This window comes from Dasypus novemcinctus, chromosome 14 (genome assembly GCF_030445035.2).
Source record: "Dasypus novemcinctus isolate mDasNov1 chromosome 14, mDasNov1.1.hap2, whole genome shotgun sequence".
NCBI classification, from domain to species: Eukaryota; Metazoa; Chordata; class Mammalia; order Cingulata; family Dasypodidae; genus Dasypus; species Dasypus novemcinctus.
In genome coordinates, this window is record NC_080686.1 from 104,641,677 (window position 1) to 104,663,456 (window position 21,780).

The following is a 21,780-nucleotide window of genomic DNA, read 5'->3' on the forward strand; positions in this document are numbered from 1 at the left end:
ACCTGTGTCGTGGCGCGAGTCACCTGCCCGTGATTCCTGTAAACCTGGTTCTTTCCCCTTCAGGGCACCTTGACCCGGCAGAGAAGGTGGAGGACGCGCACCCCAAGTTGTGGTGCGCGCTGAGCGAAGGCAAGGTGATTGTGTTTGATGCCTCCTCGTGGTCGGTTTACCAGCACTGCTTTAAAGTGGGCACGTCCAAAGTGGTGAGTGCACGTCCAGTTAAGCCGGGACCTTTGGGAGACGGGCGGGCCAGCCCACGTGGGGCAGCGGGACCCGCCATTCCAGAGCGTCGCTTGGGGACGGTGAGACAGGCCTTTAGTTTGTACCTCGAGCTGTTCAGTTAAATATAAGTTTGTCTCATCCTTTCACTTATTTATTTCTTTTTAAAGATTTATTTTTTATTTCTCTCCCCTTCCCCGCCCCCTCATTGTCTGCTCTCTGTGTCCATTCGCTGTGTGTTCTTCTGTGTCTGCGTGCATTCTTGTCAGCGGCACAGGAATCTGTGTCTCTTTCTGTTGCGTCATCTTGTTGTGTCAGCTCTCCGTGTGTGTGGCGCCATTCCTGGGCAGGCTGCACTTCCTTCCTGCTGGGTGGCTCTCCTTATGGGTGCACTCCTTGTGCATGGGGCTCCACTACACAGGGGACACCCCTGCGTGGCAGGGCACTCCTTGCACGCATCAGCACTGCGCATGGGCCAGCTCCACACGGGTCAAGGAGGCCCGGGGTTTGAACCGCGGACCTCCCATGTGGTAGACGGACGCCCTTTCCATTGGGTCAAGTCTGCTTCTTACTTATTGAGAATAGAATGGCGTTAATCCAACCCCCCCCCCCAAATCTAAAACCAGGCTTAGTGAGGTGAGGGGCGCCGGTGGACCCTCCCTTTCCCTTCCCTGTGCCCTAAAGCAGACGTGTGGTATTAGTGTGACGTATTTGGGGTTAAGTCCAGTTGAAATCAAATTTGCATGGTATTATCTTCTTGTGATGAGAGCCCTTAATTCTTTGACTTTTTAGGCTGATTGCTTTTTTAAAACTAAAGATAACTTTCTCATTTTGGGATGCTTTCCAGCTTTCCAGGGAAGTCATGAAGCTAGCGCGGCGAGTTTCCGTGCGCCTCGCGCCCAGCCTCGCCCGCTCGCTGCTGGCGTCTTCGCTGGCTGTGGGGCGCCTGCCGCCCTGAGAAGTTGGGGTGCGCTGCCAATTGCGGACGCCACGCGAGGGGCATCCCCCGGGTTTCCCGGCGTGCCCACTTTGTTCTGGCATCCATCTGGGCACCACACTGCCCTAGCGCCGTGCCCCGTTCCCACGGGTCAGTGACGGTCCGTGGCCTCGGCGGTCCTGAGGGGCCTGGTGGGTTCCTGGAGAAGCCCCCCAGCCTGGGCTGTGGGAGGGGCGCCGCAGGGGACGCGCCCCTCACCGAGCCCTGTCGGAGGGCACACGGCAGCAACGTGGCTCGTCCCTGGGGACGGGGTGCCTGCAGGGGCCCCCCACTTTCCACACTCCTCGGGGAGCTGCCCCTGTGTCCAGCCCACGCTCGAGCACGGCGCCGGCCACGGCTTAGCGCTTGGCCGGAAGGCTGGTGCTTCCTCCCGAGGAGGTGGCCCGTCGGTTCCTTCTGGCCCCGCCAGGGCCGCAGAGGAGGCGGCTGCCATGCTGGAGGGCGGCTCGGGATGGCGCCCGCTCGCCACCGCGCGGCGGGCCCGGAGGACGCGTTTGCCAGGCTGGCGCACGGCGGCCTGTCGCCGCGCTTTATCCCTCGAGGCGGCTTTTCTCAGTGAAGAGGTTTGCCTGGTTTGCTGCGGTTTTCTCACCGCACGCCTGGGAGAACCTCCCGCCCTCTGGTTCTCGGCCCTGCCCTGCTGTTGTCCTTTCAGCCGCGGTCTGGGGCCACCGTGGCGTGGGTGCGCAGCCTGGTGCGCCCCGTCCTGCCGCAGACCGTTTTGGGTGCACCCAGGACGGCCAGGCCCCCTGCTCCCTCGCCATCCCTCCAAATGTCGCTGCGGCGCCGCTGGGGGCCACGGCGTGGCCCAGCCCGGTGGCTCCTTCCCCGTCCCTGCCGGGAGCGCGCCGTCGCCCCCGCTCGGAGGCCAGACCGAGATCCCTGGGTGCACAGCGCGCGCTGAGCCCCTGGGGCGTTCTGAGCGCAGGTCCCGTTGGCCCCCGCCAGGCACCGCGCCTGTGTCCTGGGGGCGCTGGGGCACGCCATCGTGGTGCACCCGAGCACGTGCATACGTGTGTGTGCACACGTGTGTGAACGTACATGTGTGTAAGCAGTGTTCCCTAGCACCCCACCTTGTGCCAGCGTCAGCCCGTCTTACAGGTAGGGTCCCCCCTAGCCACTGGGTGTGCGCAGGCTCACGTGCAGCAGGTGTGGCGGGCCCGGGCTCCAGGGCCGGGAAGCACAGGCGTCCAGAGGGAGAGCAGGGTGCTGTGGCACGTCTTAAAGCTACAGAAATGCCGCGTGGCCTCGGTGTGTCCTGGCGCTGGTTTGTCTTCCTTCAATGCTGCGGGCCATGATTTCTCCAGATGACCAGGTGCAGCTTTGGCTCTTAATTCCCTTGACCCTCCGTCTCGATCCCGGGCCTCTTCCTGGTGATGGCCGCGGCATTGTCCCCACCGTCGTCTGTGGTCCCCGAGCTGCGGGAAGGTTCTTTCCCTGGTCCTGGCGCGCACGGAGGGGGTGGATTCTTCGGTGCTGGCACCCAGCTGTGGAGTGCTGGGCTCCGCGGGCACAGCTGCCTCGAGCCAGTGCTCCTCCGCCTGGGCAGCCCCAGACCCCACGCTGGGCGCCCTGTGGTGTGGACAGGCACTTCGCGGCTTCCGGTCCAATGGATGCAGCAGCACCCGCACTGCCCTCCGTGTCTCCCCACCTCTGTGAAGCTGAGCCCGGCCGGGCCCTCTCTTGCGGATTGTGTAGCCTCTGCTCGTTTTTCTCTTGTCCCCTCTTTTCTTGACTTGCAGCATTCGTTTTTTTTTTAAGATGTATTTTATTTCTCCCACCCCCTCGTTATTTCTGCTGTCTGCTCTCTGTGTCTGTTCATTGAGTGCTCTCTGCATCTGCTTGTCTTTTTTTTTAGGAGGCACTGGGAACCATATCTGGGACCTCCCATGTGGGAGGAAGACACCCGATCGCTTGAGCCACCTCTGCGTCCTGCTTGTTGTGTCTCTCATTGTGTTCCTTTTTTTTTTTTTTTTTTTAAAGATTTATTTTTATTTATTTCTCTCCCCTTCCCCACCCCCCACCCCGGTTGTCTGTTTTCTGTGTCTGTTTGCTGCGTCTTCTTTGTCCGCTTCTGTTGTTGTCAGCTGCACTGGAATTTGTGTTCCTCTTTGTTGCATCATCTTGTTGTGTCCGCTCTCCGTGTGGGTGGCGCCATTCCTGGGCAGGCTGCACTTTCTTTTCACGCTGGGCGGCTCTCCTTACGGGGCGCACTCCTTGCACGTGGGGCTCCCCTACGCGGGGACACCCCTGCGTGGCACGGCACTCCTTGCGCACATCAGCACTGCGCATGGGCCAGCTGCACACAGGTCAGGAGGCCCGGGGTTTGAACCGCGGGCCTCCCATGTGGTAGACGGACGCCCTAACCACTAGGCCAAGTCTGCCGCCTCATTGTGTTTCTGCATCGTGTCGTCTTGCTGCATCGGCTCGCCGTGCAAATCTGTCACATCAGCTCGCTGTCTTGCTCATGTTCTTTAGGTGGCACCAGGAACCAAACACGGGACCTCGTGTGGTAGGCAGGTGCCCAACTACTTGAGCCACATCTACTTCCTGTGCAGGCATTTTTTTATTTTGTCATTCACATCCAAAAAGATATTCTGAATTTTCGTCTACTTACCTGTATTAGTTTCCTACAGTTGTTGTGACAAAGTACCACAAATAGGCTTAACACAATAAAAGTGTATTCTCTTTTTATTTTTTTAAATTAAAAATTGACCTATTAAAGGCTATTCCATATACATATATATAAAGTATATATATTAGAGATGTTGTGAGCCTACAAAACAATCATGCATAACGTGCAGAATTCCTACACATCACTCCTCCAACAACACCTTCAACTGTTGTGGAACATTTGTTATAGATTATGAAACAGCATTATCAAAATACCACTGCTAGCTGTGGTCTGTAGCCCACACTTGGTATAGTTTTTCCATATACCGCCTTTTAGTAGCATCATGTGTTAGTTTATTGCACATTTATGAGAGAACACTCATATTTGTACTGTTAACCACAGAAAGACTATTCCAGATTTTAATTAAAGTGCACTCATCAACATTTCTTATACATTTTTTTAAACGTAGCCAATTTATTAATGGTGACTCCAGGCCATCGGTAGCTGTACCCCGTCCCACACTTAACTCACATTTCATACTTGAACATACTTTCCTGTTTACACGTTTACTACCTGGCAGACTCAATCCTGTTCAGGACACTGTGAGGGCATAGAAAAGAAGCCACTTCCTAAGGGACCTTGCTGGGAAAACCCTCGTGCCGTAACCCGCTATAACCTTCAAAAATATTCTTTCGTGCTTAATGTGAAAACGATGTCCTGAAGTTTACATTCTAAGGTATGAGGCGTTAGTATTGATTTTGATGGGTGAGTTACATCATCTAAAAATAGTAAAACTATCAGCACCTTATATGCTTTTGAAACCTGCTGGAGAACAGAGACGCAACTTCCCATACACGTGCCCTTGGGTGGGGACTGCTCCTCAGTGCCCAGATGGCAAACACTGCCTGCTACAAGTGGATTAGTCAGCCAGAGGGGCGCTGATGCCAAGTACCAGAACTCTGTGGGCTGCTATGAAGGGCATTTATTTTGGGTAAAAGCTTACTGTCATGAGCCCCTGAAGAGTCCAACCCAAGGGACCACAGAGGTACTTCCTCACCAGAGTCTGTTGCCACGAGTTGAAACAAGATGGCGGGCGACGTCTGCGGGGCTCAGCCTTCCTCTTCCCTCCCGAGCTCCTGTCTCAGCTGTAGGCTGGCACGGGGCTTGTCTCTTTCTGGGCCCAGCGGCTCTGTTCTCTTCAGAGGTCAGCTGTGAACTCTCAGGCGAATGATTCGTCTCTCTCCCCGGGCCTCTCTTCCTCTGCATCTTCTCAGTGTGTCTACCTCTGTGTTCTTGACTGAGTGTCCGTTTATATAGCCCACCGAGGGGGCGGGGCTTAACCCTGCACGCCCTAATGATGCGGTCCAATCAAAGCCCTCATCTTGATTTACTCAAGGAAAAGTGAAACCTCTGAATTTAATACAGTCAAATGGGTATCACACCCAGAGGAAAAGACCAGTTCACAAACATAATCAAATCTCTTTTTGGAATTCATAAATAATATCAAACTATCATAGCAAGAAGGAATTGCCGAATCTTTTCTTTTTCTATTTTCTCATTCAAATAATAGGTCTCGGATGATTAAGTAATAGGACCTGTGATACAGTAAATAAAAAATATTTCCAAAAGCCTAATTGTGTTTCAGGCCAAACAAACAAAAACAAAGAAGGAGAAATTAAAGGTATCTCTCTTACTCTTAATTTAATATTTTTTCTGTTGGTTCTTAGTTACCAGCATTTCAAAGACTTTGAAATGATAGAATAAGTTTAAAAATCCTACTTAAAATGAAAGCAGAAGTTTGCATCTTGTAGCAGTCTTTGCTACTCTCCAGTTAGGCTGGCTAACATTTAATTTAACAACAAGTCACCCCAGATATGTGAAAATATCTTAGTTTCATAGTTATTTTGTATCATTTAACAGGAAGAAACCTGCATAATTATCTTAAGAAAATGTTGCCTCCTCTGAAATTTGAAGTTCAAAGTAGTTTATCTAAAGACACCTTCTCTTTGGGCCACTAAAAAAAAAAGATATTTTATTAAAACGATTCCAGTCCTCAGGTAGATGCTGAAAAAGATGAGGTTTTTAAAATAAACAATTAATTCTGAAACTAGCAAATTAACATCCTTTTCTGAATTATGGGAATATTTATTGGTAATATTAAATGATCACTTTCCCTACGACCTTTCTTTTGACTTACCGCTACGTAACAGTTCACCACCATTGTACTGAGGATAGAGTCAGTGGGACCTCATTTGACGCTAGCTCGACACATGAATTCAGGTGTGTGTGACTGGCAGTCAATAAAATAAAGCCAGAAAAATAGGTAAAATAAAGCATTCTATGTGCAGAATCAGCACCATTTTCGCTCTGAGAAGCGATGGTGTGCCGTCACCTCGTCATTGTGGCTGGTGGTTTTCGTCTGGTGTTCTCCCCTGTAAACCAGCCACAGCCGCAGCGGGGCGGTGCTTCTCTGTTTTCACTAATGCTATTTAGTCCCTGGTAATGACCCAAAGTAGTAACACAAGAGCAGCGAGGCCAGGAGCTCTGGTAAGCCTGAGAAAAGGCGTAAGCCCCTGTGTTGGATGATAAAATAAAAAATTTAGCTTTAGGAAAGGAAAAAAGCCTCCTTACGAGGTTGTAAGAATGTTAGAGAAGAGCGGATTTCCCCTGCAAGCGTTGCTTTAGCACCCAGGCTGCTGGAGCTTCATCCGTGGCGTGCGACGAACCTTGGCTCTGACTGTGGCTGGAGCCGTGGGCCGGAGCACCTGCGGGTGGCCTGGCGCTGCGTGAGGGGGCCAAGGGCCCTTGCGGGACAAGTCAGCGGAGACGATCCTCATGCAGAGCCGCTGGCCGCCAGCAAGGCTGGGCGTACGGGCTTACAGAAAGAGCTGGCCCGAACATTCTCCCAGTTACCGGCGAGGCTGCCTCTGCAGATGGGGGAGCTGAAGAACTAAAGAAAATCACGGAGGAAGGGGACACGGGCCAAGGCAAGGCTGCAATTGTGACGAGACTGGACTTTTTGGGAAAAAATTGCCCAGTAGAATGTACATTCACAGAACTGCTAAGGCAGGCTCTGGGCGTAAAGTGTGGAAGGATGGAGAGAGAGAGAAAATTTTAAAAATTTTAAGTTACTTCTATGATTAGTGTTGTTTAGTTATTGTTACTAGAGTGTTTGCCTGGTCTATGTAAGAATGTGTGATGGGGGTCTTCTTACAAGAAGTACTAAGTACGTAAGTGCTCGCTGTCACGCGTGGCCTTCTCCTTACGCGGAGGGTCTTGGGGCGCATTTGTCGCTTAAAAGGAGGCCCTGCCGCGTGTGGCCCTCAGCGTCCCTCCACGATGGAACTTCTGCTCTTTGAAAGCTACGTGTATCTGGAAAATTGGAAACGGTTTTACAATTTCTGGTCAAGCGTTGTGTATATAAATTGGCTAAATTTCATCGTCCAGCAACCACTCTGTGGGCTCGAGGCAAGGAAGACGCAGGACGCTGCTCCAGCGACGGGTCGGCTTTACACGCAGAGCTTTATTTCACGTGTGGTTTCCTAACTTGTAAATGTTTTAATCCTTAATTTCCAGTTCCCCAAAGCCTAGACGGCACCACGGGCTGCTGGCCGGGCTAAGCCAAGCCCTGCGCCCGGGCTCTCCTGCCCGAGCCCCGCCGGCGCCCCCCGCAGCCGGCGCCCCCCGCAGCCGGCGGCGCTGACGCGCTGCGCTTTTCCCTCGGCCCCTTAGAACTGCATGCTGATGGCGGAGCCCGGCCAGGTGTGGGTGGGCTCGGAGGACTCGGTCATCTACATCATCAACACCCACAGCATGTCCTGCAACAAGCAGCTCACCGACCACCGCGCCAGCGTCACCGACCTGATCGGCCCGGACGGCAGCAAGGCCCCCAGGTGAGGGTGGGGGCTGCGGGGTCGGGGTCCTCGGGCGTGGACTGCCAGTGGAGCCCACGGGCCCGGTCTCAAGAGCGTGGGGGATGCCGCCGGCCTGCTTCTGTGCATGGCACAGGGGTCCCCTGGCCCTTGGCCTTGCTGCCGAGGTCACTGAGGGGTGGCGGGGCCTGGGGCGAACCCCAGAGGGGCATCCCCCAAGGGAGCATCCTGTTTCCACTGACGTCAGAACCCTGGGCCTGGCGGGACAGCCCTGGGGCTTTCGCCATTGCTCAAGTTTTCTAAAGTCCTTGAACAATGTGCCCACCCTGGAAGCCACCCGCAGGCCGCGGTCTGCTCTTAGGTTCAGGCAGCAATCCGCTCTTAGGTTTAGGCTGCGGTCTGCTCTTAGGTTCAGGCCGTGATCTGCTCTTAGGTTTGGGCATTTCCTGCAGGCCATGGGTTTGAGTCCCGGTGACTCTGGTTAAAACCCAGCGCAGTTGAATGTCCCCTCAAGGCACTAGCCAGCACCCCGCCCTGCCTGCCCGGGTGACACCTTAGATATTGCCAGGGCTGGACCAGCTCCCTTTCCGGGGCTGTGTGCCGCCTCTGCCCCCACCCGGGTCCCGTCCTGCCTGACTCTAAGCCCCGCGGAGGAAGGTGACCCCAGGTCCCCGAGGAGCCTCAGCGTGGGCCCTGACGCACAGGCCAGACTCCAAGTAGATGATCGGGGACGATGGAGGGCGAGATGGCCTCCACCGCCTTCGGCGGGGATACGGGCTTGGCGAGTGGGACGCGCCCCGTCGGGCGAGCCCAGCTGGCCGGGTCGCCGCCCCGTGGCTCCCTCGTGGCTTCCTGCCACCCTTGCCCGGTCCGGTTTAGTGGCCCCGTAGGTGACACCTGGCTCCGAGGACACGAGTGCTAAGCTGGTAGTTGAGCCCGGGCCGGAGGTGGGGACCAGAGCCCGTGGCCGTGGCCTGCGGTCTCCGTGGCGGGCGGGGCTGGCGGCTGATTTGGGCAGCACAGGCGTCTGGGCGCGTTTGCTGCTCCCTCGCCCGCCGGTCTGGCGGCACCTCACCCGCACCCAGGCCGGCCCGGCGGCTGCCCAGGAAGCCCCGTTTCCTCGTGGACTGCGCCATCCGAGGGGCCCTGCCGTGGCTGAGCGCTGCCCTGGCCATACGACAGCGCCCCTCCGGGAGGCCCCGGGTTGGCGGTCCCTGAGTCAGATGCGCAGCGCCTGCAGCCTGCGCTCAGCACGCCCGTGTGCCTCTTTGCCCTGCAGCGAGGTGTACTCATGCAGCTCCGACGGCACGGTGCTGGCGTGGAACGTGAGCACGCTGCGGGTCACCAGCAGGTTCCAGCTGCCTGGCCGCCGCCTCTCGTCCATCAGCCTGCACGACGGCCGCCTGTGGTGCTGTAAGTCCACCCGCTGGGCATGCCTGGCGCCCCTTGCCCACCCTGCCCCGCCGGCCACTCCCGCCTGTGCACCTGCTTCTGCACTGAGCCCGCTCGGACACCGCCCACGTCCCCGCTGTCCCCTCCCGAGTGTGCCCCATCCACGGGCAGGCCTGGCGAGACGCACTCATGCCCACCCAGGCCTCTGCCAGCACGGGCCGCGGTCCGGGCGCCGGCCCTGCTCCCCAAGCGCAGAGCTCAGCAGGGGCCTGGCAGGGGGACGCCGGCGCCGCGCCCTGGTTCTGGCCCTGGCAGGGCACACGCGTTGTCCCCATCCTGAAGCCGTGCCTGGCATTGCCGGGTGAGGTGAGCGGCGGTCGGGAGTGCATTTGTCTTCCCGTGGTGCGTGATTGACGTGTAGGAGCGCGCACAGAGTGTGAGGGTGGAGTTGTGCCTTCCTGAAGGGGTCACCACGTGCCCCCAAACACGTTGAGAGGCAGAGCGTTTCCCCTCCCCTCCAGCCCCCCTCCGGGAGCCCCTGCTCTGAGTTCTGTCACCCTGGATTTGTTTTGCCTGCTCCTGGCCTTCCTGCAAGGAACAGTGTGTATCTTCCCCCTGCTCTGCTCAGCCAGCACGCTTTCAGGCTGCACCTGCGGTGTGTGGAGAATCTCTAGCTCGTTCTCTTTTTATTGCCACCTAGTAGTCTGTTTTATGAATTTACTACTGCAATTTGGTTATACCTTCTGCTTTGGCTGGACATTGGGTTGTTTCCATTTTGGGGCTTTTATGATTAAAATTGTTCTTAACATTTTCATGAAGGTATTTTTTTTTGAAGATGTATTTATTACCCCCCCCTTGTTTGTGCTCACTCTGCTGTGTCTGTTCATTGTGTGCTGTGTCTTTTTTTTTTTTTTAAGGAGGCATTGGAAATCAAACCTGGGACCTCCCATGTGGGAGGGAGGCGCTCAATCACTTGAACCACAACTTGTCCCTGCTTGTTGTGACTCTTATTGTGTCTCCTCATTGCATCATCTTCTTGTGTCTGTTCACTCTGCTGGCCTACCATGCCAACCTATCATGTCTTGCTCATCTTCTTTAAAAGGCACCAGGAACCAAGCCCGGGACCTCCTGTGTGGTAGGTGGGTACCCAACTGCTTGCACCACTTCTGCTTCCTGTAAAGGTATTTTTGTGAACATAGGCTTTCATTTCTTTTGTTAAATAACTGTTAGGGAAACTGCTGGGTCAAAGGAAAGGTGTTAGAAGAAACTGCCAAACGGTGCTCCAAAGTAGATGTCCCATTTGCACTCGAACCAGTGCTGCCTGAGAGTTCCAGTTGCTTAATGTCCTTGTCGACACTTAGTGTTGTATTTTGAAAATTTTAGCCATTTTAGTGGGTGTGTAGTCGTATCTTGTTGTTTTCTTGGAGGGGTGGGTACCGGGGATTGAACCTGGGACCTCATACATGCAAAGCAGACACTCAGCCACTGAACTAAACCACCTCCCTGTGGTGTGTTTTCATGAACTGAAGTTTTTGGTTTTGATGAAGCCAGTTTATCACTTTTCTTCTATGGTTAGTGCTTTTTGTGTATTATGACAGCCTTTTCCAATAGAGCTTTCTGCGATGGTGAAATAGTTTTTTTCTGTGCTGTCCAATAGGAGAGATTTTAGCCACATAAGGCATTTGGATACTTGAAATGTGGCTAGTGTGACTGGGGAATTTTACTTTTAATTTTATTTAATAGTAATTTAAGTTTGAATTTAAATACCTGTGTGTGGCTAGTGGCAACCATATTGGACAGCACAAGAAGAAATAGCTTCTTTCCCCCAAGGTTACAAAAATAAGTTTTATAATTTATGGTTTGAGCTTTTACGATTTGTCTTTGATCTATCTTGAATGATTTTTCGTGAAAAGTGGAACGCAGGGGTCAGAGTTCATTGTTTTTCCATATAGACATCCAGTCCTTCCAATACAATTTGCTGGAAAGGTGTTCCTTCACGCATTCAGTGGCGTGGGTCCTTTTGTGGAAACCATGAACCATGTATGTGTGTGTCTTTTTCTGGACCCTTTGTTCTGTTGACTCGTGTCTATCCTTATGCTAAAACCAAACTGATCCATCACAGTAAGTCCTGACATCAGCTAGCTTAAGTTCTCTAACCTTGCTCTTCAAAATCGTCTTGACGACAACAGGTCTTCTGCATTTCCATAGAAATTTTAGACTGCACTTAGAGGTTTCTACGAAAACATCTGGAGTTTAAAATTAACAATGTTAAGTCTTCGGATCCGTGAACCCGATACTATTTCCCATATATTTAGAGCTTCTCTAATCACACTCATAGTGTTTTGTAGTTTTCTGTACCTAGATCTAGCATATTTGTTAAACTTATTCCTAGGCATTTTGACCTTTTTAATACTATTTTAAACAATATTTTAAAATATTTTATTTTCGTGGTTAGTGTACAGAAATACAATTGACTTGTATGCTGACGTTTTGTCATGAAGGCTTGCTGAGTTCATTTATCAGTTCTAGGAGCCTGTGTATCCTGTGGATTTTCTAGGTACACAATCATGTTGTTCACAAGTACAGTTTCTTTCTGTATGTGTGATGGTTAGGCTATTGTGTCAACTCGGCCAGGTAATTGTTTGGTCAAGCAAGCACTGGGCTGACTGTAATACCGGGGTACTTATGGACTTTAGTCACCATTGACTTTACTGCAGTGGTAAATCATGGATAGCTGGTTATAATTACATCAATCAGGAAGATTGACCCAATAAGTTGAATCCCTTAAAAGGGGAAGTGATTCCAGCATTGAGAGAGAATTTCCCAGCTCATCTGGGACAGCCAGTGTCTCCTAGAACTCATCAAGAACCTTCACTGGACTTCCATTGCAGCCCCTGGTTGCACCTGCCTGCAGAACCTGGACTGGTGCATCCCCACGGCTGCGTGAGAGACTCTTACAGAACCACATACTATGGACATATCTCTTGTTGATTCTGTTTCCCTAGAGAACCCTAATACAATATGCTTTTAAAATTTTTCTAGCCTTATGGCACTGGCTAGTACTATTGATAGAATACTGAGTATAAACAGCAAGAACAGACACCCTTGCCTTGTTCTTGGTCCTAGGGGTAAAGTGTTCAGTATTTCACCATTTTGTATGATGCTACCTGCAGGCTTTTAAATTACCCTTTTTAAAATGAAGGATCTGCGTAGATGCCTCTTTTTTCATTTCTGATAATGGTAAATTCATAGAGACAGATCATAACAATGATATAGCAATGGGGCCAAAATGTTCTTGCAACCTTTCTCTAAGTTTGAAATCATATTAAAATAATGTGTTTCTCTGGCAAGTGGATATGACTCAGATGATAAGGCCTCCACCTGCCATATGGGGGGACCCAGGTTCAATCCCTGGGACTTCCTGGTGAAAAAGAAGGCAAAGCGTGCCTGCGCAGTGAGCCGAGTGCGGCACGAGGGCCTGCTTGGCAAGCCGAGTGCCCGCGTGAGTGCCCGCGTGGTGAGCTGGTGCCTGCGCCAGAGAGCCCTGCAGCAAGACGATGAGGCAACAAGAGAGAGTCAAAGTGAAGCGCAGCAGAGACCAGGAACTGAGGTGGCGCAATCAACAGGGAGCCTCTCTCCACATCAGAGGTCCCCAGGATCAAATCCTCATGAATCCTAGAGGAGAAAGATGAGAAGACAAAAAGGAGAAATAGATACAGAAGATCACACAGCGAGTGGACACAGCAGAAACAGCAGGGTGGGGGAAAATCTTAAAAAAAAATTCATGTTTCTCTTTTAAGCAGCATATAGTTGGGACTTAGCTTTTTTAAAAATTCAGTCTGACAATTTATGCTTTTTAATAGGAGTGTTGTGTATTTACTTTTTAAAAAAAGCTTTATTGAAATACAAGTAGCATACCATACAGTTCACATTTGAAAGAGTACAGTTCAATGGCTTTTAGTATATACATATAGTGCAACTGTTTAGGCAATGTTAGAACGTTTTCATTATCCCGAAACTCTGTACGCCTTGGCCGTCTCTCCCCAGTCCCCTGGTGCTTCCTACCCTCTGGCAACCACTGGTCTGCTTTTTGTCTCTAGGCATCACCTCTTCTGGATGTTTCATAAATGCTGTCTTGTAATATAAGGCCTTTTGTGACAGGTTTCTTTCTCTCAGCATAATCATCAGGGTTCATCCACAATGTAGCAGGTACTTCCTGGGGGATGTGGAGTTGTGCCTAATTAGGGTTTGATTGACATTTCCCAGATGGCTGATGCTGTCAAGCCTCTTTTCGTGTCTTATTGGCCACTTGTCTATTTCCTTCAGAGAACTGTCTATTAGAACCTTTGTCCATCAATCTACTTTTTTCTTTTTAAGATTTTTTATTTATTTCTCTCCCCACCCCCACCCTCCCCAGTTGTCTGCTCTCTGTGTCCACTTGCTGTGTGTTCTTCTGTGTTTGCTTGCATTCTTGTCAGCGGCACTGGGAAACTGTGTCTCTTTTTGTTGCGTCATCTTGCTGTGTCAGCTCTCTGTGTGTGCAGTGCCACTCCTGGGCAGGCTGCACTTTTTTTGGCGCATTTCGCCTCTCCTTACTGGGCGCACTCCTTGCGCATGGCACTCCCCTATGCGGGGGACACCTCTGTATGGCAGGGCACTCCTTGTGCGCATCAGCACTGCGCGTGGGCCAGCTCCACACAGGTCAGGAGGCCTGGGGTTTGAACCCTGGACCTCCCATGTGGTAGGTGGATGCTCTATCCATCGAGCCAAATCTGCTTCCCCATCAATCTACTTTTAATGCTATTAACGACATGGCTGGAGGTAAGTCCACTAATGTCTTCTCCTCCCCCACCATTTTTCCCATCTCTTCTTTTTGCTCTTGTTCCTCCTTCTCTGTCTTATTTTGGATGAATATTTTTTATAATCAAATTTATCTCTTTTATTGTCTTTTTAGCTCTACTTTTGGTTTTATTTTTAGTGGTGGCTTTCAGAATTGCAACATGCAACCTTAATTTATTACACTTTTAAATAACTACCATGCCACCTCACATATAAGAAGTTTATCACAGTAAAAGTCTAGTTACCCTTTTCTGCATTTTGTGCTATTGTTATATGCAGCATTTTGTTTCTATGACTGTGAAATTCCACCATATAGATTTAAATATTTTGCCTATAATCAAAGGTCTTTCAAAGAAATTAAGAATTGTTTTTGCCCATATATTTACCATTTGTGGTGAGCTGCTGCTTTCCCTAGGAGCCAGGTCTCTAGCCTGACTATTTCCCTTTAGCCTAAGTGGCTTCCTTTAGCCTTCCGTATAATTCGAGTCTGATAGTTTTTATCTTTCCAGCACTTTAAAAAGATCATTCCCTTGTTTCTAGCTTCCTCCTCCTAAGGGGAAGTCTGCCGTATCCCTGTTCTTGTCCCACTGAAGATAACTTATGTTTTCTTCAGCTGCTCTTAGGGCTTTAGCTGTGCTTTCCACGAGCTGCACTCCTACATGTATGTGATGGTTTTTGTATTTATCTTGCTTGGGGTTTACTTTCATACGTTTGGGGAAAATTTTAAATCATTATCTCTTCAAATATTTCTTTTGCCCCATTTCTTTCCTTGTTGCTAGGGTCTCTAATTATGCATACATTAGACCATCTGAGACTGTCTAACAGGTCTTGAACAGCGTTTTTTCATTTCTTTTCCTTAATTTTATTTTGAAAAATTTCTGTTGACTTTTTTTTTCTTCTCTGTCCTGTCTGCTGATAAGCTTTCCAGTGAGTTTTCATTTTAATCTTAGAACTTCCATTTCTCCCTAAATTTCTTCTCTCATGCATTTGCTCCATATCTTCCTGTTAATTTATATATATACTTGTTAAGTTTGAAGTCCTTTTCTGTTTAATTCAAATTTGGATCATTTGTGAGTCTGCCTCTGTTTTTATGTCTTATTAGTCTCATTTTTACGCTCCGTGTGTATAGTTATTTTTTATTGTATCCTAGACCCTGGATCATTGAAGAGATTGGATTATTTTATCTTTCTCTAATTAATATTAAGTTTTTATTCTAGCAGGCTACTATTAGATTGTTGGTGGGCCCTGCTGATGCGTGGAGGCTTGGTTTCAGGCTTTCCTGGGGTTCCGCTAGCACGCCCAAGATGAATCCACACCTTCCTACCTTGATGTGGGTTTTGAGTCCTCATTCCTTCAGCAGGTGCAGCTGCTAAAATCCCCTCAGCTCTTCAGGGTCCCAGCTGCTCACTTCTGCTTTGGTATGCATTTAAGCCTCAGTCAAGATTTCGAGGGGGATTTTACAAATATTTTTACAGAAATGAGGTTCGTTTTTGGGATATTCCCTCTCCACTGCAGGCACACTGGGCGCTCTGGATCACAGGCTAAGTTGGACTGGCGAGTACTGCCGGAACTTTCTCTCCTTGGTTAGTTGGTGGAGGCCGGAAGGGCTGTGAGGTGCCTGAGAGAAAAAGCCTGGATTGCTTTGAGGAGACTGGGTGGAAATACGGATGCGAAAGGTGCTTCCCACGAGGCCTGAGAGGCAGCGGTGATGTGCTGTTGGAGACTGGAGGACAGGCGGTCCTTGGGTCAAGGTGGCAGAGGACTTGGGGAAACCGAGTTCTGACGCTGGGTGGAGACAGAGTTTGAAAGCGATGAACTCGGATATTTAGCTGAGGAGAGTCCCAAGTGCGGAAGGTGCGGCCTGTTTTCTCTTTGTAGCTCAAGGTGAGAGAGAGAAGAAAGGGATACACTGAGAAATGAACTATTCAGTGCAAAGAAACCAGAAGCTGATGGTTTGGGCACTTCTGAGCCTGTCCAGTGTGTTCCGAGACCGGGCAGAAGCGGCTCCGGCAGGGACGTCCCTGAGCTTCCGGAAGGCGAGGCCCCGCGCGCAGGGCTCCTCGAGGGTCTGGGTGAGCACGGGCCCAGCGAGCCCACAGTGAGGTCAGGGCTGGCGGCGCCGCTACGCTCGGGGACCTGTGGGAGGTGCTTCGGTCTGGCGGTTTGTACCCCTGGGACCTGCCACAAAGCCAACATGGCTGTGTGTGATTTGTGAGAGTGGAGGGAACCGCTGCCTCGACTGAAAGGGGCGGAGAGGGACACGCTGAGTAAGAGTGGCTTCAGGGCAGAGCCAGGAAGCCCAGGTCTGGACCAGAGAGCGCCTCAGGCCAAGGGGGCAGGCCCACGGTGTCCACGGAGAGGGCGGGCCACGGTGTCCACGGAGAGGGCGGGCCACGGTGTCCACGGAGAGGGCGGGCCACGGTGTCCACGGAGAGGGCGGGCCCACGGTGTCCACGGAGAGGGCGGGCCACGGTGTCCACGGAGAGGGCGGGCCACGGTGTCCACGGAGAGGGCGGGCCACGGTGTCCACGGAGAGGGCGGGCCACGGTGTCCACGGGGAGGGCGGGCCACGGTGTCCACGGGGAGGGCGGGCCACGGTGTCCACGGAGAGGGCGGGCCACGGTGTCCACGGAGAGGGCGGGCCCACGGTGTCCACGGAGAGGGCGGGCCCACGGGTGTCCACGGAGAGGGCGGGCCACGGTGTCCACGGAGAGGGCGGGCCCACGGTGTCCACGGAGAGGGCGGGCCCACGGTGTCCACGGAGAGGGCGGGCCCACGGGTGTCCACGGGGAGGGCGGGCCCACGGTGTCCACGGAGAGGGCGGGCCCACGGTGTCCACGGAGAGGGCGGCCCCCACGGTGTCCACGGAGAGGGCGGGCCCCACGGTGTCCACGGAGAGGGCGGGCCACGGGTGTCCACGGAGAGGGCGGGCCCACGGTGTCCACGGAGAGGGCGGGCCCACGGTGTCCACGGAGAGGGCGGCCCCCACGGTGTCCACGGAGAGGGCGGGCCCCACGGTGTCCACGGAGAGGGCGGGCCCACGGTGTCCACGGAGAGGGCAGGCCCACGGGTGTCCACGGAGAGGGCGGCCCCCACGGTGTCCACGGAGAGGGCGGGCCCACGGTGTCCACGGAGAGGGCGGGCCCACGGTGTCCACGGAGAGGGCGGGCCCACGGTGTCCACGGAGAGGGCGGGCCACGGTGTCCACGGAGAGGGCGGGCCCACGGTGTCCACGGAGAGGGCGGGCCCACGGTGTCCACGGAGAGGGCGGGCCCACGGTGTCCACGGAGAGGGCGGGCCACGGTGTCCACGGAGAGGGCGGGCCCACGGTGTCCACGGAGAGGGCGGGCCACGGTGTCCACGGAGAGGGCGGGCCCACGGTGTCCACGGAGAGGGCGGGCCACGGTGTCCACGGAGAGGGCGGGCCCACGGGTGTCCACGGAGAGGGCGGGCCCACGGGTGTCCACGGAGAGGGCGGGCCCACGGGTGTCCACGGAGAGGGCGGGCCCACGGGTGTCCACGGAGAGGGCGGCCCCCACGGTGTCCACGGAGAGGGCGGCCCCCACGGTGTCCACGGAGAGGGCGGGCCCACGGTGTCCACGGAGAGGGCGGGCCCACGGGTGTCCACGGGGAGGGCGGGCCCACCCGTGTCCATGGGGAGGGCATGGGCCCACCCGTGTCCGTGGAGAGGGCGGTTCACCTGGTGCTTGGGAGGGGGCCGGCACCTGTGGGGTGACTGTGGCTTTGGGGACGCCGTGATGGACTGAGTCATTCTGCGTGTGAACAGAACGTGTCATCTCGGGCCCACGGGCAGACCATGAGGGTTGGAGGTCTGTGCCCTGAAAAAGCGTGTTCTTAAACGTACTCCCCGGGGGTGCGCGCCCCTTCTGAGCAGGCCCCTTCGAGGGGCCGCTGGCACCTGAGGTGCGGCCGCCTCAGCAGGACGGGCCCCTCCTGTACTGGAGCCCCTGCGGGGAGTGGCCGGAAGCGAGGTCAGCAGAACCTGGAGGGAGGGGGGAGGCCAGCAGGGGCCGCCCAGGCCCCGCCACGTAGGCCACCACGTGGGCTGTCACGCGCACCGCCACGCGCACCGCCACGCGGCAGGAGCCCAGCCCTGGAGCACCGGGCTTCTGGAAGGCCTCACCTGGGGGCGCCTTGAAATGCTTCCTGCCTGGCACCTGGGAGCCGGCAGCTCCCCGGGCTTCTGGAGTAAACCCCTGGTATTTGCTTTGCACCGGGGACGCGAAAGCCCTGCTGCGCCCGGGTAGCGCCGTGGAGGCCACACACGCGTGGAGGGGCTGGGGCCGTGGACGTGCGTGTCCTTGACAGCCCAGGCTGGCTTCTGAGTCCAAGGGGGGCCCAGGGCCGGAGGGGGTCCTTCCCCCAAGGGGAGCCTGGCATCTCTGGCGGGCCAGGCCTGCCCAGGTGGGGTGGCCGCACCCCGACACGGGGCTTCGCTGTCTGGGGGGCGGAGGGGGGCGCTCTCAGAGGGCACGGCTCGTGTCTTCCTGCCCTCGACACGCCAGGAATAAGGGGCATCAGCAGTGGGGGGCGGGCGCCCACGGGGCACGTGCAAGAAGCGAAAGCCTCGCAGCGCCCCCGTTCTCACAGGCGGTTTCGCTCTCCTCTGCGCGCACGGCTTCTCTGAGGTAACAGTTTATAGACGTGGAAGTGCTCCTGGTTTGTAAAACGGTGCTGTACTTTAGTGGGTGACAGAGTAGGCTGAGAGAAGCCCTCGAGACGAGCAGAGGGAAGTGGTCCGTCGAGGCAGGGCGGCCTTCTCCGTTCTAAGAATCACCAGCTTTGGTGTCGAGGGACGGAAAACCCAAAACGGCCGTGACAGGAGAGAGTCCAGTGGCTGCGTTGTCTTCTCGCCACTTTGAGTCCAGCCTCTGTAGAGGAGGGGGGTTCCAGCAGGTTCCTCCTCAGGAAAACTGGGGCTCGTGGCCACGGGTGAAGGTTGGTGGGCAGATGTGGCCACGCCTCGCCCGCGCTGGCGACGTGGCCCCGCGGCTGTGGGTGGTCGGTGCTGCCTCTGGAGCGAGCCGCGGGCCTGGCCTTGCCCTCCCCGACCGCCCCAGCTGCCCGGCGCTGCCTGACCCCGCCTCTCGCTCGCAGGCACGGGGCAGGGCATCGTGGTGGTGACCACCAGCGGATTTCTCCGTCAGGAACTGAGAGTCGAGGGGGACCTGAAAGGCCCCCACACCTCCTTCCTCGGCTTCCAGCTGATGCCCGAGGTATGCCCGGGGCACACCCTCCGGGGGGCGCACGCCCGCGACGGGGGCCCGCGTGACGGCGCCCTGTCCCCGCAGGAGCAGCTCTGGGCGGTGTGCGCTGGGCGCGGCGAGGTGGGCGTCTGGAGCACGCGGGACCTCAGCCAGAGCCCGCGCTGGGTCCCGCTGCAGGGCTGCGCCGAGGTCACCTGCATGATCAGGGTGAAGCGGCAGGTAAGGCGGGAGGCGCCCGGCCCCGGCCCCTCGGCTCCTTCGCGGGGGAGGCGTGGCGCGGGGCCCCGGGGGCGGCGCAGTCAGGAGGCACGGGCCCCCGTTTCTCCTTGCAGATCTGGGTGGGCGCCAGGGGCCTGTCGCAGGAAAAGCCCAAAGGGAAAATCTACGTGATTGACGCGGAGAGGAAGGCCGTGGAGAAGGAGCTGGTGGCCCACGCGGACACGGTGACCACCCTGTGCTCGGCCGAGGACAGATACGTGCTGAGTGGGTCCGGCCGGGAGGAAGGGAAGATCGCCATCTGGAAGGTCGAGTAGGCGCCGCAAGGCCCAGGACCGGCGCTCTGCGGGCGGGAACCGCGGGCCTGTGGGCTCTGGGGGGGGCGCGCGGGGCTGGGACCCGAGGGCCGGCCTCGGCGGGTGGGTCAGGGGGCCGGGGCCGGACGCCCCACACGGGCCTCCGTGGTAGAGCCGAGCGCCGCGCCCCGCTCTCTACCCCGCCGGGGGGTCCCGGCCCCTGTGCCCCCTCACTGCCAGCCTGGCCCTGGGCGCCTGCCACGCCGAGCCTGCTGGGCACTTGTGACCTGCACCCGTGCCTCAGTCACTCAGCAAACACGGGCGCGGGTGGGGCCCGCGGGCGGTGCTGACCCGGGAGCCCTGCGGCCTCGGGCTCTCTCTCCTGGGGTCGAGTTCTGGTCTCAGGTGGGCTGGGGGCACCTGACTGTAACCAGGTGTGGCTGAACCGGCTTGGGCCTGCCCACGAGGGGGCTGGCTGGGCCACGCTCTGCCCTTTTCCTTCCTTCTTAACGAAACCTGAGGGGACCTTTTCTCCTACTGATGACGACAAGTCATTTTTATGAGACAAAAAAAAAATCCATTGAAAATAACACATAGTACCTAGTGTGCCAGTAAAGTCACCACCACATCCACGGACTGACAGGCTGCCTCCACGTGCGTCTTGTGGACGTACTGTGTGTGTGGAGAGAGATGGTGCTTCCTGTTGAAACTGAAAAAGCTCTCATTGGCTCCAAAATGACGCTTGGCACATTTTTATCCTGTCGCGGCTGCCCTCCTTGGATGCTCCAAAGGTGGCGTTGGTTGGCTAAGGGCCGTGGAGAGGCACCTCCCGTCAGCACAGGCGGGTGCTGCTGGCCTGTGGGCGTCACGGCCGGCCCAGGGCTCTGGACAGGCGCTGCCCCGACCTCGCTGACCTGAGAGCTCTCCGAGGCCCTCTGCCCACCTCCCAAAACAAGGCCAAACCTGAGACTGTCGGTGGTTTCCAGAATGAACGCTGTGGCTGGAACGCTGGCTTGGACCAAGTGTTCTGGAAGTCCCATGTTGTAGACTGATTTTCTCCCAGGGTTTGGCCTTGGGTAGAGCGCGGCGCCGCCGGGCGGCCTAACACGTGTGCTGCTGCGGGGCGCAGCCTCTGACCCCTGGGAGGAAGGCTAGCCGGCGCCAGAGAGCGAAGGGTTGACTTTTGCTTTTATAAACAAAAATTACAGCAAAGGCCTGGCAGAAATACATTTATAAACTATTTAATGCCAGTTCAAGTGTAATTAGGTATTTTAAACGGTTTGGTAATAAATTCTTTCACTTAATAAATGCTGATGTCACTTTTCTTACTTTATACAACAGATTTATCAGTAGAAGAGAAGATCTGACCAATTTGAATTTGCTTTTAATTCATTCTAAGTTCAGATCAAGTTATCTCATGTGGGGTTTTCAGTTCCTTGATTTTTGGTAATAATATCCAGCGTATGCCTTGACACTGACTGTGTTTGAACCTGCCAGTACAGAAAAACTAGTGGCTTTTAGGAATATTTATATAAAAGAAAAAAAGGAGTGAACAATTAAAAGTGGAATCAATGGGCTGAGGGCAAGTGTGTGTCCTCTATTTGTGTAACTAGAATCCTAACCAGTGGGTTTGCTGAAACAAAAAGGGCACTTTTAGTTTTTCTCCATGCTTCGAAGAAATTCCATTATGAATGATTTGTCATGAGGAGGATCAAAATAAGCTTGAATTCATTAAACAGGCTGTGGTGCCTTCACAGTCTTGGCTTTAGAAAGCTGAATTGGCATAGCAAAAATGTTTATTGTAAAGCAGATGCCAATATTTGATTTCAGTATAATTTCAGCTCTTTTGCCATATTCCAGAAGGTAGAAAAAGCGGCCTGCTTGGGCCCTGCTCACACACCCATCAAAAGCTTGCCCTGAACCCCGGGTATTGCTGCAGAGGCTGTAGAGCGACCCCAGGGTAACGTGTGTATGACCTGTTCTCAGATGTGCATGCGTCCGCTTTTCTCAAGTTACAGCCCCTTTGTGGTGCTTCGAAGGTATGTGCACCCCAGAAAAATTTAATCCATTCCTGAGGTGTGAACCATTGTAAAAGGGACTCTGTGAT

The 21,780-nt window shown here is 54.6% G+C and overlaps 1 protein-coding gene across 2 annotated transcripts in view; it reads left to right on the forward strand.

Moving 5' to 3' along the window:
• The window catches only part of DENND3 (DENN domain containing 3), a 75,058-nt gene extending 54,077 nt beyond the window's left edge, over nt 1-20,981 (forward strand). For both annotated transcript variants that reach the window (XM_058276102.1, XM_058276101.2), the window contains exons 18-23: nt 64-203; nt 7,563-7,723; nt 8,982-9,115; nt 19,052-19,170; nt 19,246-19,380; nt 19,494-20,981. In XM_058276102.1, the coding sequence (XP_058132085.1) occupies nt 64-203; nt 7,563-7,723; nt 8,982-9,115; nt 19,052-19,170; nt 19,246-19,380; nt 19,494-19,694 (890 nt within the window). In that variant the 3' untranslated portion in view covers nt 19,695-20,981. The remainder of the gene's footprint in view (nt 1-63; nt 204-7,562; nt 7,724-8,981; nt 9,116-19,051; nt 19,171-19,245; nt 19,381-19,493) is intronic.
• Nucleotides 20,982-21,780: the final 799 nt, after the last annotated feature.